At 38.4% G+C, this 19,381-nt stretch overlaps 4 protein-coding genes across 4 annotated transcripts; 1 reads left to right on the forward strand and 3 right to left on the reverse strand.

The window, feature by feature from the left end:
- Window positions 1-2,042: 2,042 nt before the first annotated feature.
- Window positions 2,043-9,718, forward strand: GCK72_022034 (uncharacterized protein; the record flags this gene model as incomplete). The annotated part of the gene is made up of 19 exons (XM_053734616.1): window positions 2,043-2,197; window positions 2,369-2,582; window positions 3,605-3,723; window positions 3,915-4,129; window positions 4,195-4,517; window positions 4,566-4,874; window positions 4,966-5,274; window positions 5,534-5,646; window positions 6,291-6,526; window positions 6,573-6,617; window positions 6,722-6,760; window positions 7,071-7,185; window positions 8,195-8,279; window positions 8,349-8,648; window positions 8,702-8,984; window positions 9,036-9,166; window positions 9,210-9,404; window positions 9,452-9,613; window positions 9,656-9,718. 19 exons carry the CDS (start codon window positions 2,043-2,045, stop codon window positions 9,716-9,718), a joined length of 3,411 nt encoding a protein of 1,136 aa, XP_053583529.1.
- A 335-nt stretch (window positions 9,719-10,053) lies between these two features.
- Window positions 10,054-11,767, reverse strand: GCK72_022035 (uncharacterized protein; the record flags this gene model as incomplete). Its single annotated transcript, XM_003094298.2, has 5 exons — window positions 10,054-10,340; window positions 10,437-10,722; window positions 10,765-11,110; window positions 11,501-11,581; window positions 11,634-11,767. 5 exons carry the CDS (start codon window positions 11,765-11,767, stop codon window positions 10,054-10,056), a joined length of 1,134 nt encoding a protein of 377 aa, XP_003094346.2.
- Window positions 11,768-12,181: 414 nt separating this feature from the next.
- Window positions 12,182-14,233, reverse strand: GCK72_022036 (uncharacterized protein; the record flags this gene model as incomplete). The annotated part of the gene is made up of 5 exons (XM_053734617.1): window positions 12,182-12,325; window positions 12,372-12,712; window positions 12,761-13,345; window positions 13,392-13,949; window positions 14,005-14,233. 5 exons carry the CDS (start codon window positions 14,231-14,233, stop codon window positions 12,182-12,184), a joined length of 1,857 nt encoding a protein of 618 aa, XP_053583530.1.
- A 688-nt stretch (window positions 14,234-14,921) lies between these two features.
- GCK72_022037 (uncharacterized protein) lies at window positions 14,922-17,486 on the reverse strand (the record flags this gene model as incomplete). The annotated part of the gene is made up of 6 exons (XM_003094315.2): window positions 14,922-15,053; window positions 15,100-15,449; window positions 15,892-16,028; window positions 16,087-16,607; window positions 16,737-17,402; window positions 17,475-17,486. The coding sequence occupies 6 exons, from the start codon at window positions 17,484-17,486 to the stop codon at window positions 14,922-14,924; spliced, it is 1,818 nt and encodes a 605-aa protein (XP_003094363.2).
- Between the last annotated feature and the right edge of the window lie 1,895 nt (window positions 17,487-19,381).

The following is a 19,381-nucleotide window of genomic DNA, read 5'->3' on the forward strand; positions in this document are numbered from 1 at the left end:
TTCCATTAACATTCAGTCAACTAAGAACGCCAAAGAAATAAATGAGAAATCGTGAAATGTAGTGATAAAGATACAAGACTACCTTTAAAGTCAACAGTTTTACATAGATAATACTTATGATTTGTCTGTATAAATATCCACATACCATGTCTGTAGGTGTTTCTGTACGCGCGAATCTACCTGTGCCAATCTCATTCGATCAATATGTATGTTTTCTAATTAATTATTGTACGAAAAACGTTTTTAGGCTGTTTTGAACTGGTTCGATGATCCAGATGTTCAAACCATATTTTTTTTTTCGAGTTTGTCAATTGTTGATCATGGAAAGACTTTGATCTTTCTATTGTTTGTCAATGATGAGGCCTTGGCTGTAGACCTGTGCATAGGCCTGTTTCTGAAAATCCCCATTTCTGAAATTCATAACTACATATCTGTGCTTAATTTGAACTTATTCATAATACTTAAATACGAAAACAGCGTGCAATACAGATTTTGAAGATTTGCTCAATCTAGGCGCTACGACATTTCTCACCAAACCAAATTTTTGCTTAATAATATATCCCGTCCTATTTCTCTCTCTTCCAAAAAACTTTGTCACCACACCAATTTCAGGCTCCGTGTGTGCTCGGGAGCCCCACATTCTCAATGAGGTCCCTTCCACCCCGATGCCATGCCATAGCCTCCAGGGCTACGGATCTAGTGGAAGAGAGAAAGAAAGGGAGAGAGAGTGTGGCTAGACAGAAACTACACATACATTCTCTTATTGCCTCCCCCCATCGGTTCGGGGGGCTTCTGCTGCTCCTACTTCTCCGGACGTATGGGATGGAGCAGCAGAAAGAGAGGAGACGGAGGAAGGCGGAGAGGGACCAACGGGGGGAAAAAGAAAAGAGAGAAAACGTATTGATCTCACACTGAAAAGGTTGAGAAAAAGAAAAAGAGAGTTACACACACACTCTCTCTCTTTCTCTTTCTTATTTTTCCCCTCGTTTTCTTTTACTCTTTTTCCTTTGTGTTAACTGGTCCATTATGTCTTATTATCGGTTCGCAAGAATTACTTATCACGGATTTATATATTTTTGCCGTTTTTTTCCAACTGTAAGCTGCAAAACACCACCGAACCGAGTCTCTAATCCTAGGTGGCACGTTTTTAGATGAGTTAGCTAGTAAGGTCGTAAGAAATTCTAGGAATTTCACACTTTTCGTTTTTGGGACATTTTCTACATTTCGGTTGAAAGTTTTACTGTCAGTTGGTTAACCTCATAGTATCTAATCCTCCTTTCTAAACGTTTCATACTTAGCATTTTGTTTAAAACTTGATATTGTTTGAAAACGTTTCATTCAATTTTTTATTAGAAACATTATTGTTTCTCTGAAAAAATTAATTTCTGACAATTTCTAAAGATATTTCTGGTAGGCACTGCATTTTTTATCTGCTTAACAGGGCTATGTCGATGTCAATATATATCTCCACTCTCCCTGCACTTGACTGAATAATTCGGTAATCTTTATGTCATTTTCAATTGTGATAATAATCTTCCACTAACTTCTTTTCATATTCTCGTTTTCTCTACGTCTCTTCATCTCCCATAATTTCCCAAAGCTCTAACTGGCCGATTATGTTCATTTATTCGCCGTGGTCCCGCCTCACCATTCTTTTTTCTCCCGAATGAGAGAACTTTTTCTTTTTCCGCCGTCCCCCCAATCGTCTGTCGTTGTCGTTGTCCGCCGGACGGAGAGTAGGACGACTGCCTAATCTTTTTCCTTTACAACTTTTAGTAGGTCCCTCCTATTCTCCACTGAAAATGACATCATTTAGTGAGAAAATGAGCAGAAAATGTGAGGAAAATGGCGCCGAAGAAAAGGCATAGTTAATGAGGTTTTTTTCTCACCGCCTTTCTTCACTTAGCAATAAAATGGTAGCGTCGCTTCCACCGCACACCGTAAATCTCTTTCCTATACCAATCGAGTGTTTGTAAATAAAATGAAACAAATCCTAATTTACAGACCGGCATTGCCCGCGTGCAGCCCATCCCTTCTTCACGATGGGCGAGATATACTCGCCTTCGCAGTCGAAGGGATTCAATCAACCATATGGATACCCGATGAATTGTAATCTGAGCCGAGTTTTTATGGAAATGACAGAAGAGGATCGGAAATGTTTGGAAGAAAGGAAATATTGGTGTTTTTTATTAAGCAGGTGAGTATTTCTTGCAACAAAACAAAACAGGCAGTTGCTCAGATACAATCTGGAACTCACCAGATAAACTTTATTTTAAACTTTTATCAATCAAGCATTCTAGATCTATCAATTAGGTTCATAACAGCAGAACCAACTGAAAGTTTCAAATTCCATCTATTTGAATTTCAGCATAACCACATTCTGTGCTTCGATGATACTCGTTGTTATATGGCGCGTCGTTACCCATTTATGTTGTCAGCGACGAGAACGAGAGTTCCCTGAGCCTGTGCCACCCCCAGAAGTGGTTGCTATCAATATGAACGGGTCAAAGCACATAGGTGGCGAAGCAGACCCATTTTTAAAGCAGCAACAAGAAGAGAAACATTTGGGCTGGATGACAGAGGTAGGTTCTATTCAAGTTTTGGGATGATCAGAAAAAAAACCTTCACCGAAAAAGTTCCCAAGAAAGTTTTTTACATTCATTTTTTATGTTCATCAATTTTTTGTATTCTTGTTCAGTCCAAAACATTATTTTTTGGCACGTACTGAAAATGTGGGCGGAGCTTGTTTTTATTTTAGGACTCTCTAGCGATGCAGCTTTACAGAAGCATTCGGGACCGCAGGGCAAGTCAAAAACCTCAGACTTTATATATTTTTCTTCTTATTTATGAACATCTTTATGTATATTTATTTATTTTGGCACACAACAATCTGAAACATCTCTGATTCTATCTGTTTGGATGTGTGTAAATTCTGAAACTCGGAAACCAAACTTGGAAACCCCCTTTATGGCTTTTGTAGTAGATGCATTTTCACCTTTCCTTTTTTCTTGGACTATAATGATGATGAACGGGGAAATGGAATAGTTGGATGTTAATTATTGCATAGATAATTAACTTTCCATCAATTTATCTTCGTTCATATCTAAAATCACTGTTTTTGGTGCGTCGTCAAGTGAGTATTGCATGTACCGTTTTTTTCTCTATTTTTGCATAGTCATCAACCAACCTTTCTTTTTGCAATTCTTTTGCATATCACACCACTTTGCAACGTCTTCAAATGAACATCGAGGACGTGGCATGTCAGCCTTTCACAGTTTACCACCCCGCCCACACACCTTTTCTTTTTTTTCCATTTTTTCGGGATCTCTCTTTTTTTTTTGGTAGATGATGGATATGAATGGGATTTGAATTGTGATTTTTTGAAGTAGAAAGGTGTGGTTATATTGGATTTTTTTTTAGCATTTGATATACTTTTTTTGTTGGGATATCCTACAATTACCACTTTTCCATAAACGGTAGATATTTTCGAATTTGATAGTTTTTTGATTTTCTCATGAGTGATTTCTGACGTAGCCTACACCTTTCTATTTCAAATCACACACACTTTTTTATTAAGTTGTTCATCTATTTTGACGTTTTTCAGGCAAAAGATTGGGCTGGAGAGCTGATATCTGGTCAGAGTTTGACGGGACGATTTCTCGTTTTACTGGTGTTCATTTTATCAATTGGATCACTTATTATATATTTTTATGACGCTAGTTTGTAAGTTATCTTGATATAATCCAATCTTCAAGTGTTTGATCTGAAAACAATTGAAAATGATTTGTTTTCAAAAAAGTTAAAAGTTCTAATTTTTCTTGAGAGCAATATATTTCAAAAGTTTTCGGTTCAATAATCTTGATAATTTTTTTCAATTTCTACAAAACATATCTCAGAATTGCCAAAAATTTCAGTCAAAATTTCCAAGTGGAAACATGCATACCATGGCAGGACAGTCCATCTCAACAAATCGATTTGGGGTTCAATATATTTTTTCTTGTTTACTTTTTCATTCGATTCATTGCCGCATCAGACAAAGTGTGGTTTCTATTGGAGATGTACAGTTGGATCGACTTTTTTACGATTCCACCAAGTTTTGTTGCCATTTATTTGCAAAGGAACTGGTTGGGTGAGTTTTTCAACATATATACACATAAATTTGTCATCAAAATAATCAGAAATTTTTTATTTCAGGGTTCCGTTTCCTCCGTGCTTTGCGTCTCATGACAGTGCCCGACATTCTTCAATATCTGAACATCCTCAAAACCTCGTCTTCCATTCGTCTCACTCAGCTTGTCACAATTTTCGTGGCAGTTTGCTTAACAGGAGCCGGACTAGTGCATTTATTGGAAAACTCTGGAGATTTTTTCAAAGGATTCATAAATCCGCATCGGATAACATACGCAGATTCAGTATATTTTGTGTTGGTCACAATGTCGACAGTAGGATATGGTGATATTTATTGTACAACACTATGTGGACGACTGTTCATGATATTCTTTATTCTGTTCGGTTTGGTAAGTTTTTTTCAGTACTACATTTTTTTAACTCAATGCGTTTTACAGGCCATGTTTGCCAGTTACGTACCCGAAATCGCCGATCTGATAGGAAATCGACAAAAGTACGGAGGTGAATATAAAGGAGAGCATGGAAAGAAACACATCGTAGTGTGTGGACATATCACATATGATTCTGTTTCACACTTTCTGCAAGACTTTCTCCATGAAGACAGAGATGACGTGGACGTGGAAGTGGTATTTCTGCATAGAGTGGTGCCGGATTTAGAGTTGGAGGGATTGTTCAAGAGGCATTTCACAAAAGTCGAGTTTTTCACTGGTACTGTCATGGACTCGCTAGACTTGAGCAGAGTTAAGGTGAGTGTTTTGTTTCACCAAAAACTCTTTGCAACTCAAAAGCAAACTGTAGATACAATATCTTTCAAAAAATTACTTTAATATTTTCTAGATTGGTGACGCCGATGCCTGCCTAGTTCTTGCCAACAAGTACAGTACCAATCCCGACGCAGAAGATGCTGCCAATATTATGCGTGTCATTTCAATAAAAAATTACTCATCTGATATCCGAGTAATCGTGCAACTAATGCAATATCATAATAAAGCATATCTTCTGAACATTCCGTCATGGGATTGGAGACGTGGTGATGACGTCATCTGTCTAGCAGAGTTGAAGTTGGGCTTCATTGCTCAATCTTGTCTAGCCCCTGGATTTTCAACAATGATGGCTAACTTGTTTGCGATGAGAAGTTTCAAAACGGTAAGTATAATGACTGGAAAATTTATGCGTTGATGCTTCAATCAGTAATCAGAGACGGATTAAAAGATGTTTGTATATGTTCTAACAAGATAAAAATAAGTTTAAAACTATATGTTGCTAACTTTTCGAAATCTGACACTTCAGCAGAAAAATAATTACAAGACTGCTAGAAAAGTGTACATGTTCTTAACCTAAACCTTGAGCCTAATGCCATTCCACTTCTCTCTAACCATACTAACCCATTTTATCCGTATTGCAGTCTCCTCACACACCACTCTGGCTCAACGACTATTTACGTGGGGCTGGAATGGAAATGTATACTGAAAGTCTGAGTCCCGCGTTTGTCAACATGTCCTTTCCAGAAGCCGCCAAGTGAGTTTACATCTCAAAATATCCGTCTAGATGTCTCTAGTCAATTGAGAAGAACAAAAATGGCCTAAAAACTATTATTTAAACCTCAAAACGATTATAGTCCCAAACCACACCGGACTGGCTGAACCTGTACTTGTGTGGTGCCGGCATGGAAATGTACACCGATACACTATCACATTCATTTGTCGGAATGACGTTTCCAGAAGCTGTCGAGTAAGAGAAAGAGTGCTCATTAACAGCTTTTTTGACTAACACACCTAAATAAATGACATAATAAATTTTTTTTACCAAAAAGTCACAAATTTTTGTTCAGGTGTGGAGATACTTATCTCGCACTTTATTCAATGTTTTAAACTAAATTTTAGTATTCAGGACCGATCAAAACGGCACTGATTATTTTTGAACTCTGAAAGTGACAAATTTCTAATCTGATTTTGAAGTATTATACTTCAGCTACTAAAGTTTGGTTGCTATTAACATGACTTGAGCGTTGCCATCCCCTCAACAACGCAACACAAATAATTATTACCAAAACATGTGGGAGTAATCAAATCACCTAACATACATTCTTTCCTGCGATTTCTATCTAACCAAAATAACCCCTGTATTCTTTTCGGTGTTCTTATAACTTTTACTATTTCCAGCCTTCTTTTCAACCGTCTTGGTCTCCTCCTCCTGGCCATCGAACTTAAAGATGAAGAAAATAAAGAATGTAATATAGCCATCAACCCTGGCCCAAATATTGTCATCCAACCACAAACCCAGGGGTTCTTTATTGCTCAAAGTGCAGATGAAGTGAAGCGAGCATTCTTCTGGTGTAAACAATGTCATGATGATATTAAAGATGTATCGATGATTAAGAAATGCAAGTGCAAAAACTGTGAGTTTCTCTTTTCCACCTTTCAAGAGACATCCATTTTTTTCAGTAGCTCTGTTCCGGCGAAACACGAAACACTCCACAACAGCACGTGGTAAGTATTTAGTTTAGCTATATATAGCCTCAGCTATGTTTCTGCTTCCATAAAACCCAAAAAGTGTCATAAGCACTCGAAAACTATCTCTTATTCATTTTCAGACTACTCGGATTTTGATGCTCTATTCTATCAGAATGACGGTAATGAATCTAGTTGATTCTTCCCAATAAAACTAGATCACTATATAGCATGATTATTGTACGACGATCCTTCACGACCCTTTTTTGATATAGTCGATTTTATACGTTTTCTATTTCTAGAACTATTTTTTGGAACATGCATTTTTGTACACAGCACGCTTTTGTGGTACTTGTGGTTTCAAAGTTTTTTCGCTTTTCTTTATATATATATTTATATATGTATCAATTTTCGGTTTACCATCATTCTTGCACCCCCTCCCCCTTCTTCTTTTCACTGTAGAACAGGTCCAATGTTGGTTTAAAGTTTCAGCTAGGGCCACTGAGGTCCTTCAACAATTCCAACCCACAATACCGCCAATGACTCAAATGGGACCGATGGGACACCTGGGACAACAGGTTCAACTGAGGATGATCAATCAGCAAAGGTATTATCTTAGACGGGGTGTTCAACAAACTTTTTTAAAAGGTTTGGGAGCGAGAGTCAAGCTAAGCGTAATTGAGATTCAGCAAAAAACAGCTACAAGGCATCATCAGCTTGATTCAGTTAAAGTAGTACTAGTGCTCAAAGTAACGTTGAATCTAGAATACTCAGTAGTTGATAACTTTCTTTATCTGTACACAGTAATACTTATGACAGTGATAAATTACATTTCATCACCGTCCTTCCACAACTTCGAGTTTTCAGATATTTCTCAAACTACCCTGTCCTATATTATGTTGTTATGTGTTCTTTCTCTGATTTTCCGAGTTTCTCTTTGAAAATAATCTGACAAATAACCAGCTCTTACATTGTTGCAGTTCGACAAGTGATACTCATCTCAACACGAAATCCCTTCGATTTGCGTATGAAATCAAAAAACTCATGTAGGGATATACATATTTTTATTTTTATTTATTGATTGATTTTTTGGATATGATTTGATTTTTATTTTTCACACCTCTAGTTGCCTTTTTTCTTCGTGTACCTCCATTAGAAGTGTTATCAAAATTTTGTACAACAAATAATCTAATTTTTTCAAACGTATTAGTTAATAGTAGAGAATGGTATGGTTTACTTATAGAGTGTGGTAGGAAAACAAATTAAAACAAAAATGATCTTTAACATGCATGATAATTTTATTCACACCCTTTTGCTTCTTTCCTTCTTGTGAGTTTTCCTTCGGTGGATATTTGGTTCAATTTTTAATGTGTTCATTTTAAATAATTTTCCTTGGCCATGAATCAAACTCCACCCAAGGGAACCTCACATCTTCTCCTTCTAAATGTTATGTTACAACACACCCTTTCCTCGTCGTTTTCAATATTTTTCCTCACCTGTTCATCCATTTTCACTCAACTCACTGACACAGAACACACCGTACACCGCTTACCAGCTAGATTTTATTATTTCATGGACACTTTTTGCCCGAATCGTCTCAAAATTTTTTATTTCAGGCCTTCGTCCGGAGGAAGGAGGAATTCTATGAGTATACCACCAGATGGCCGAGGTGTTGATTTCAGTAAAGACTTTGAGCAACAGGTGGGTCAGAAACTTTCAGTATTTCCTGTAAGACTTGATTTGCCTCAGTTTCAATTATGAATAATTTAGTTCCAAGACATGAAGTACGACAGCACTGGAATGTTCCATTGGTGCCCTAGCAGGAATCTGGAAGACTGTGTACTCGAAAGACATCAAGCCGCAATGACAGTACTGAATGGTCACGTGGTTGTGTGTCTATTTGCTGATCAAGATTCTCCATTAATTGGGCTCCGGAATTTCATAATGCCGCTTCGATCTTCCAACTTCCATTATCATGAGTTGAAGCATGTCGTGATTGTCGGAGACTTGGAATATTTGAGAAAAGAATGGAAGACGTTGTACAATCTACCAAAAATCTCTATATTAAATGTAAGTTTTGAGACGTTCGAACTGGCTTTCTTATTGGGAGTTATATGTTACAGGGCTCTCCTCTCTCTCGTGCGGATCTTCGCGCAGTCAATATAAATCTATGCGATATGTGTGTGATCATCTCCGCCAGAGTACCGAATACAGAGGACACCACTTTGGCAGATAAAGAGGCGATTCTGGCTTCTCTAAACATAAAAGCTATGCAATTCGATGACACACTCGGATTCTTTCCAATGCGGCATCAAACCGGAGACAGGAGTCCGCTGGGTAGCCCAATTTCAATGCAGAAAAAAGGTGCCAAGTTCGGGACGAATGTTCCAATGATTACTGAGCTAGGTATGCCAGGATTTGAGTAGCTCCTGAAAAAGTTTAGCTGTTTTATTCCAGTCAATGACTCTAATGTGCAGTTCCTCGACCAAGATGATGATGACGACCCAGACACAGAGCTGTACCTAACCCAGCCGTTTGCCTGTGGTACTGCATTTGCAATTTCAGTGCTAGACTCCTTGATGAGCACGGTAGGAAGTTTTTTTTACAAACAGCTTACATAAAAAATTTCAGACTTATTTCAATGACTCTGCGTTAACCCTAATCAGGACCTTGGTTACTGGAGGCGCCACCCCTGAACTTGAACTAATCCTAGCAGAAGGGGCGGGACTGAGAGGTGGCTATAGTACACCGGAGACACTATCAAATAGGGACAGATGCCGAATTGCGCAGATATCGCTGTCTGATAATCCGTACGAAGGTGTTGGGGCGAGTTACTTTATTTTTGAAATAACCTTTGAATCTGAAATTTTCAGCACAACACTACATATGGTTCAATGTTCACAATAGCCTTGCGAAGATATGGACAACTTTGTATCGGATTGTATAGGCTACATGATCAAGATAATCCTGATTCGATGAAGCGTTATGTGATTACAAATCCACCGGCGGAGTTGAGGATAAAGAACACTGACTACGTGAGTTAGGCATTATCGAAAAATCAAAATGTTCACTTCTAGGTATATGTATTGGAACAATTTGATCCTGGACTCGAATACGAACCTGGAAAACGACAATTTTAGGAACCAATTTTTATATTCTATCCGATTTCAAGCAGATATCAAATCAACGGGTGTACTATTTACTGTTTTTTGAAGAATATATGTCGAGGCCAAACCGAAGATCATTTTTCTAGGATTTTTTGAATTTTTTTGAATTTTTTCATATGACTGGAAGACAATTAAGGGTATTCTATTCTCGTGGACCTGAATTCCAAAACACTGGATCTTTGTTAGTTTCTTTTAAATCGTGTCAATTATTGCCTTTCTCGAACTTTTGCCTTATAAATGATTTTCTGAAAATACTGAAATTATGAATCTCTTATAAAACAAACTTTATTTTTCCAACAAAACAAAATCTAAGAATGGATACTATCAGCCATTTTTGCACCAACAGCTCCTCTTTCAATGTCACACCAATTGCGTCCTCTTATAACTTTCACATATCCATCATCGCCCCATTGACCAGTTCCCCATGAGTTCTTCACTATCCAGTATTTTTGAGACCTTCCATATCGATCCCGATCCTCTCCATATCCCACTACAGCACCTGCATGCCAATGGATTTCCGGACCGGTACGGCAGTCATCCTCGTACGTCAAGACCCCAGACCTATAGTTTCGGAAACTGGTGCCAACTTGAAAAACTGAAATTTTAACACAGTGAAAATGAGAAGAACCAAATACATATTGTAGCAAGTTACAGTAAGCTACAAATTAGTGAACAAGACAATTCAACTTACAAACAGCGACCGGACTTTTCCAAAAATTCAACACTCCTCTCATCTCATACTCTGGATTTTCCGACAAGTCATAAAATTCAAGTTTGTTCGGCGGGAATGAGCGTTTTGAGGAGGCTGCTTCACACATCCCGCTTTTATTGGCTCGTTGTTGATTATATTCTGGATACTCCCACGCTCCGGCTAGTCCTTTACCCAAAATATATTCCACACCCCAATGCAGTGATCCTCCACGGCATCCGGGGGTTCCATCTGTAGCGCAGTCACAGAGTTCTTGCTCGGAGAGTGACTGGAATTAGTAAGCTGCTGAAGTTGGAGATGATAAGCTAACCTTAAACCTTCCCAAACTATGGGCTAAAATAGTTTCGACAACAGCAGTCACTGCGAACACCCAACAAGTGGAACATTCTCCTTGATCTTTCACATCTCCAATAATATACCGCCCATTCACTGTTTCTGTTCTCAAATCGAAGTCTTTTGGAGGCTCCTCACTATTCTCAGCTTGTCTCTTGTGTCTTCTGGGGAACGTTAGTTTTCTTGAGTTTTTCAGAAATCCGGTGATGTTTTGGTGTGTGGAACTTAATAGCCTGCGTTTGAACTCTTGGGAGGAGAGATCCGAGAACTTGTTGATACCGAATTGAGAGGTGAGCCCTTTTTCTTCGGATCTTTTATTTAATCTGGAAAAAGAAATACGAGTTGGTGTATTTCTCAATTTTCATTGGCCATAAATAAAAAAGTTTGGAAATCACAGCAGTGGCCATAAAAACCGCAACAAAAATATTTGAATTTTTCCGAGTCGCGTTGCGAGCGCGTCACGGGTTATAGGTATATATTGAAAGATAACACAAATAAACGTAACATTTGAATTTGGGACGCAGCCAAGTATTTTTTGGCACAGTGCCAGCTATCTTGCGACTGAACGCGTTTCCTACGTCTCGCACTGCTGAGGGAAGCGTCAACATTTGAAAATTTATACATTAGAAATCAATTTTTTAACGCTACAGTTTGTCATAGAATCGTACTTTCTTCCAAACCTATTTTGTCATTGATTAATTTTTCCAACTTACAAATCAACTTTGTTAAACGTCTTTACAAAATTCTGCATTCTTATTTGGTTTTCCGCTGCATTTTTGTATTTCCTATTGTACCTTTAAATAAAAAAAATTTCAGATATTTGCCTAAAACAAACCACAAACTCACTTTACTTTAAACTCCTCGAACGCTTTATAAATCTTGTCCGGATGATCTCGATCTATATTTATCTCAAAAAAATCGGGAACTTCTAAACCTTTGGACAATGAAAATAAAATAGGTATGACTAGAATAAAATACATGGGAAGAGATTTTTCGAAAATGTTGGTGCAGTTTAACAGCGCAAAAGAACGAATTTATAGATGGCGTTGATGCTAGAATTAAATGGATAATAAAAATGTTTTGTTCCGATTTTTTGAGTCAAGCGTGTTGGTTTTATCTGGGACTGCTTTGCAAGAAGTTGTTGAAGCAATGCTTCCAAGCATAAAATCTTTGATAAATCATGACTATTTTATTTCCAAACTGCAGTGAAAATGAAATAAATATTGATAATGAAACTTCGATATGAAATGAGTAAAGTGCAGAAATCGAAGAGATTCAAATCAACGAAAATGGCTAAAAATTGGGAGTGATATTCCACAGGAACGCACATAAAAATGAGGGGTTAAAGCACAGAATCCCGTTTTTTTTGGAAAGGTTGAGAACCGGATAAAAATTTACATTGTTATAGTCTCAGTGGACAGGGAATTAGATGAGTTATTATTGGTTTCTTTGTCTTTATCTTTGCCATTTTCCAGCTTTGCTTGACGAATTTGCATGGCAATGTTGCGTTGACGTTTGTTCATGAACAGCATTTCAACCTGAAAAAAGGAGAAATTTATAGAAATACATTTTTAAACCACCAACCTCATCAATAGAATATCCAGTAGTCTCCGGCACTAGGAAATAGATAAAAATAAAAGCGATGATAGTGAATATAGCGTATAACCAAAATGCACCATATTTAGTGATGGCATGTGTCAGTGACAAATATGTGAGTGAGACGAGCAAGTTGAACACCCAGTTGGACAGTGTGGAGATTGAGACACATGTACTTCTGGCCCACATTGGATAGAATTCTGAGTTCAGCACCCACGGCAATGATGTAAAACCGGAGGAGAATGTGAGAAGGTAGAGGCCCATCATCACAATTGGGAGGATCGTGTAGGAAGTAGTGCAGTGATGTTTTTGCCACATGTAAGAGGTTGCTGTAAATAACATTACCTAGTAAACATCTTTGGAATTTCCCGACTTACCATTTGGAAAACTGGAGTTGCTCTTATCCACTCCATTTGTACACAATCCAGTCGATGAGTATAGCGTAGGATCGTTGTGATTAACTGGTAGACAGAAGCCAGTGCGTGTCTCCGAATCCTCACAAAATCCACAATGTTCGGAGGTGACACAGCTATCACAGTTGGAGAGTATGCGACAGGATTCCGCTTCTACGTGGGTGGGGTCATAGCTCCCAGCCAGTGAGTAAGAAGACATCTCGAAATTGGGTGCGGAATCGTTACCAACAAGCAAGAAGGAAACACCGATGAGCACAAGGGATACAACGACACCAGCACATGAGAAGAGGAACAACTTTCTACGACCCAGTTTTTCAATAAGAGTCATTGGAATGAAAGGGCCAATCAGATTACAGACGGAGAGTATCACGGAAATCCAAATGATTGTATGGTAGTTTTCGATACCAGCAGAACGGATGATATCGGCAGTGTAGTAGAGAATTGTGTTGATACCAGCCAATTGTTGGAAAGCTTGAAGCATGCTTCCGATGAAACAAGCTTTCAGGACATGCGGGGTTTTCAGGATACGCCAGATGACAGGACCCGATTCTGTAATAAATATAAAACCCTGATAGTCTACTGTCTGGCAACTTACTCTTTTCTTCTTCCATTTGTTTCTTTCTTTCCTCAGCATATGTTTCAATCTCCGCCAGTTCATACTCAATCCACTCCTCGTCTCCACTATAGATTTTTTCCAAAACTTGCTTGGCTCTTTCAGTCTGCCCATTTTCATAAAGCCATCTTGGGGTTTCTGGCAAGAAAATGAAGCAAACAAATTGAATCAGAGCTGGGATTCCAGCAAATGCAAACATCAATCGCCATCCAATAGTGTATGGTTCCCAGTAACTGAAGATTCCTCCCATCACGTTAGCGACGACTTGTCCAAAACTGATCATCATAGCGAATGCCGATACAAGAACACCTCTGACATGAGTTGGTGACGCTTCTCCGAGATACACAGGTACTACCATGGAAGCGAATCCAATTCCCACTCCTAAGAAGATTCTTCCAATTAGCATAACTATTTTGGTCCATGCCACTGCACAAATTGCTGCTCCAGCAATGAAAATGATGGTGGATCCAATTATGATTGGTTTTCGGCCATAACGATCTGAGCCAGCACCAGAAAACCATGCACCAACAGCGGCCATGCCTGAACCATAAAGGAAATTAATTTGAAATTAAAATCTCTTTGGGAAGTGTCTTACCTGGCGTAATACTAACAATTACTTCTTTCCAAACTGTTCCCATAGGTTTCAATCCTGGAGCTTCTGGTACATAGAGCATTGCAGCCGACACCACCGATGTGTCATATCCAAACAAGAAGCCACCAATAATAGCAGCAGATCCAAGTAGGTAAACGAAAAAACCGAGTTTGGGATTCTTCTCAGGTCGCGCCCTTCCAGATTCGGACACTTTGAATTCAATTGCCACCATTTTTAGTTTATGGAGGCAGGAGGTTGCTGAGCAGTGAATTCTGAAAATCTCAAACCTTCTCGGTTATTTTATAGGTAAAAAAGATCATAGGCCCGCCCCTCTTTTTCCATAAAAAAGACATCAAAGTCCATAACATAAATTTGCGGGGCTGGAGATCGTTTTTTGAGCGGATTGGTGATTTTTAAAAAGAGAGAAAATGAACAATGTTACGGGTCGTTAAGTATATTCAAATCCGATCTATTTTAGGCAAAAGGGTTAACTTTTCCTGACCCTCTTCCCTATCGAAAACTGGTTTCATGATTTTCAAAAGTTTCTCGGTAAGTTTGTCTCGATGTCAAAAGATCAAGTTTTAAGTGTTAGCGTCTAAGATAAGCAGAAAAAACAGCTAACAAGGGAGTATTTTGCTTTGAAAAATAAACGAAGGCTTCTGAGCAGGGTATAAAAAATTGAATTTTTTAAATTTTATTTTTTTTAAATTTGATAATTTAAAAAAAGAGTATCCTGCGTATCTGTCTCAGATTAGATTGACCCTAAAATTCTCTTGTCGCTGTTGATTGTGTTATTCATTGCTCTCATATCTTTTCCACATTGAAAGAAAATAAGTTTATTAGAAACTATAAAAAATGTATAACATTTAACAATAAATTTTTGGATTTCAAAAAAATCCAAAAAACAATTATTGCAAAAATCAATATTTATGCACTTGATGGCCACCAAAAGAGACTGTACTATTCATTCGACTCCTCACTTCTGTCACTGTCTCTCGTCGTCTTGTCTCTGCTTCTTCTCGTTGTTTTTTGTTCATGAATAGCATTTCCACCTGGAAAGTTTTCCAAAATAGTTAAAAAAAAGTTCACTTTACTAACCTCCTCAATAGAATATCCTTTTGTTTCAGGTACCAAAAACAAAATGAACACAAAGGCGATCACCGTCAATCCGGCATACAACCAAAACGCTCCATACTTTCCGATAACTTGCGTCAATGACAAATATGTCAGCGCGATGATCAGATTGAACACCCAATTGGATGTGGTGGAAATCGAGACGCAAGTACTTCTGGCCCACATTGGATAGAATTCTGAGTTCAGAACCCACGGCAATGATGTAAAACCGGAGGAGAATGTGAGAAGGTATACACCACAAGCAATAATCGGGAGGATAGTGTATCGAGTGTTGCAGTAGTATTTCTCCCATTGGAAGTTGTTTGGGATGGCGCCTGAAAAAAAATTATGCTTCTGTCTGCTTAATATTAAAAAAAAGATTATCCTCCTACTGTAACATGTGTTCTAGTGTGAGAGTTTGTTTACATGTTCCTCTCAAATCGGTTTATAGAGAATTTGTATGACCAGTAGAATATATTATAGCTGACCAACCGGACGTACTTATCAATTTTTGAATAATGGTCACTGGAATGGTCAGTCTTGCTCTAGTTGGTTAACAATGCGCAGGGTGGTTAAGATCAAAACCAAAGAGCCAAAAAACGTAGAATATGTTTTTTGGTGTTTCAAAACTGTCTCACTCCTTTCCCCGCCAATGCTCTATACTTTGGACAGGATTTACATACGTTTAACTATCGTTACAACTGACTATTGTTCTGTTTTAAAAAATGACATGCGAGGGCGTATAGTACTTTAAAAATTCAATCTTATTATACTCACCATTTTCAGAAGTACACGACCCTGTACTTGAGAACACTTCCGGGTTGTTAGAAGACGCAGGCAGGCAGTATCCTTGTTTGGTGTTGGCATCATGACAGAATCCACATGCATCTGTGGTGACGCAGTAATCACAGTTTCTGCAATTATGGTAAGATTCGCGTCAAAAAGTTATTACTTTTTTATGCAACTACTTACGTATAAGCCATACATCCTTTGGCATCTGGATACGAGGAATTGAAATTGTTTCCATATTGACTACCCGGATAAGTTGCCGCCGAATCATGGTTGACTAATAAAAATGCTACACCAATAAAAATTAACGACAAAACAACTAATCCACAAGAAAAAAGGAAAATGATACGTCTACCAACTCGTTCAATCAAACTCATTGGAATAAAAGGCCCAATGAAATTGCAGACAGATAAAGCCACAGATATCCAGATAGTCGTATGGTTGTTGGAGATTCCAGATGACCGGATGATATCGGCAGTGTAGTAGAGAATTGTGTTGATACCAGCCAGTTGTTGGAAGGCTTGAAGCATACTACCGATGAAACAGGCCTTCAAAACATGCGGTGTTTTTAGGATACGCCAAATGACTGGTCCCGATTGCTGGACTTTTTCATTTTCCTTCTGCTGGTCTTCGTTGAAAGCGATGATCTCTGCCATTTCGTACTCAACCCATTCTTTGTCACCGTTGTACACTTTTTCGAGCACCTAGAACATTTGGATTAAGAAGTGCACCAGGAGGGAAATTTCGTTAAACTAGTAAGTCCAAACAAATTTCAGATAGTAGCAAATAAATCAAAATAAAAAACACCTTTTTTCTATTTTCCTATATCTCACCTCACGAGTCTCCGTCTCATAGCCATTTTCATATAACCATCTTGGTGTCTCTGGAAGGAAAATGAAACAAACAAATTGAATCAACGAGGGGACCGCAGCAAAGGCAAACATCAATCTCCACCCAACATTATACGGATCAATATAACTGAATGCACCGCCCGTCACATTAGCGACGACTTGTCCGAAACTGATCATAAGAGCAAAAGCAGACACCAACATCCCACGGATATGAGTTGGCGCTGTCTCTCCCAGATACACTGGAACAATCATTGAAGCGAATCCTATTGCTATTCCAAGAAGAACACGACCAACTAGTAACATTATTTTGTTGACAGACGCTGCACATACAAGTGCTCCGACTGTAAAAATTGCAGAAGCTCCCAGGATAACTTTCCGACGACCGATATAGTCAGAGGAAGTTCCGGACATCAAAGATCCAACAGTGGCCATACCAGGCGAAATACTAACAAGCACCTCCTGCCATACAGTATCCATTGGTTTCAGTCCGGGAGCATCTGGCATGTAGAGCATTGCAGCTGATACCACAGAAGTGTCATACCCAAATAAGAAACCACCGATAACTGCAGCAGAAGCCAAGATATATACAAATATTCCTAATTGGGGGTTATGGGAAGGCTTATCACGACCGGAACTGGAGAATGCGGCCTGGAAATGATTTAATTGAAGATCTTACCCTGAATCTTTTCAAAAACCCACAACATTAGCAAAAAAACTTACAATAGCAACCATAGTTCACTTTTTTTCCAATATCACCGAGTTAGTAAACGACGTCTTTAAAGATTACAAGGAGGTGAGCACCAAAGTTTCCCTACTGATAAGCAATGGTTTTTATACTGAATTTTTCCCATAAGAGACGCAGAAAGCATTCTTGACTTTTAGAAATCACTTTTCGTTATCAGTGAGTTTCGGAAAATTTTAAATGAGATAGTATCCGAAATCGAGAGAGTCGGTAACTGGGGAATACTCAGCTTTTATGATTTTTGAAGATTCTGAAGAGAAATAGGAATTTACGTCGTTAAAAGTGGATCGTTAAATTCCTGGTGGTGTTGGAGGGTGTCAAAGTGCACACTTATTTTAATTGCACACTGTTCAGTCGTGATGTCTTAAACTTTTTAACAGGAGAAAGTGAAAATTTCGAGAAATTTTTCCTGGCTTGCCTTCTGCAGGCTGGTATTAACAAAATGTTAAAATCTTATAAGCTCTACTTCTTTTAACCTACCACGGGCTCCTGGGATGAGTACATTAAACACGCTCCACTTAATCGACCATTTTTTGAGATGATTTATGTCAGTTTTCCTGCATTTTTGGACAGTTTTTCGACCGTCGCGCTTCCGAGAAATTTTCGCTGATTCGGAGGGAGCTCGGCTGATTCCAGTACTCCAAACCCCGTGGCGTACCACCAAATGTTTTTTTATTCTTACGGGAATTATCTGGCTGTTGTTTATCTGTCAATGGTTCGCTCCCACTGTCTCCGGTATCACATCTGTTCAGTATTTCTGGAAACAGCTTTGCAATGTTTGACATATTAACCCTCTCCTCTTTCCCATTAAAATTCCGCAAACCATGCATAATGTTCGTTAATGGTCGCTGCCTGGCACTACTCCCCGCCAATTTTTACAGTTCGACCGACATCATTGATCATTTATTATTTCTCTCTGCCAACAGACATTGTGTATTTTATAAAACAGTTCATGTCAAACACACGTGATGATAAAAGTGTTACCCACCGTGGAAATGTTCTTTGTCGTCGGCCGACCGGCCAACAACGGGCAACTTTTAAAACATGTAATCCGTTTGTACATTGTATTCAAGTGATGAGTTAATGCAGATGTAGGTCTGCATCATATTTAGGGGTTATGAAATAATTGACTGTGTATATAATTTTTTCATTGCAGTTCACCAGATGGCGAATACCGTCGCATCCATTGTTGCTACAAATAGCAACAGTCTCAAGTCTGGACCAGGGGGACTGGTATATTTCCAATAATTTCAGATTTTGCAGTGATGAAAATATTATTTTTACTCGCAAGTCGTGGGTTATTACTTCGAGCAATTTTCATGCCAATGAGAAAAAGAAAGAAAAACCCACAAGAAATCGGCCGTTGTAAGCTCAAAATTTCGAAATTTAGCGTGAAAAAAAAGTTTTATTTTTTTATTTTTTCGTCATAAACTCCTGAGTCCTGACCATAAAACTATAACAATTTCATGTTGCTTTTTCTCAGCGCACATGTATTTAATTTGGCATTTCACGTACTTTTATGAACACTTAGTTTCTATTCTTTTTGAAAGTAATTTCAAATTTTCGAACAAGAAAGAATCCTCAGCTCTCGACGTCATTATTCATTATATATAATACTTATACATCTAAAAATAAAATGTTGAGACCCCACCGATTCCGAGGAAGAAAAATTCACGGGAAAAAAATTCCCGGGAAAATGGGCGGAGCCAAGCGCGCTGATTGGCTAATCAGTTGCGCAAGCTTGCTAATTAGCATTTTGCAGCCAATCAGCGCGCTTGGCTCCGCCCATTTTCCCGGGAATATTTTTCCCGTGAATTTTTCTTCCTCGGAATCGGTGGGGTCTCAAAATGTTCGAATGGTATTGCAAGTGCGCTCTATTTGCACG

The sequence above is a fragment of the Caenorhabditis remanei genome, chromosome V (genome assembly GCF_010183535.1).
Source record: "Caenorhabditis remanei strain PX506 chromosome V, whole genome shotgun sequence".
Lineage (NCBI taxonomy): Eukaryota > Metazoa > Nematoda > Chromadorea > Rhabditida > Rhabditidae > Caenorhabditis > Caenorhabditis remanei.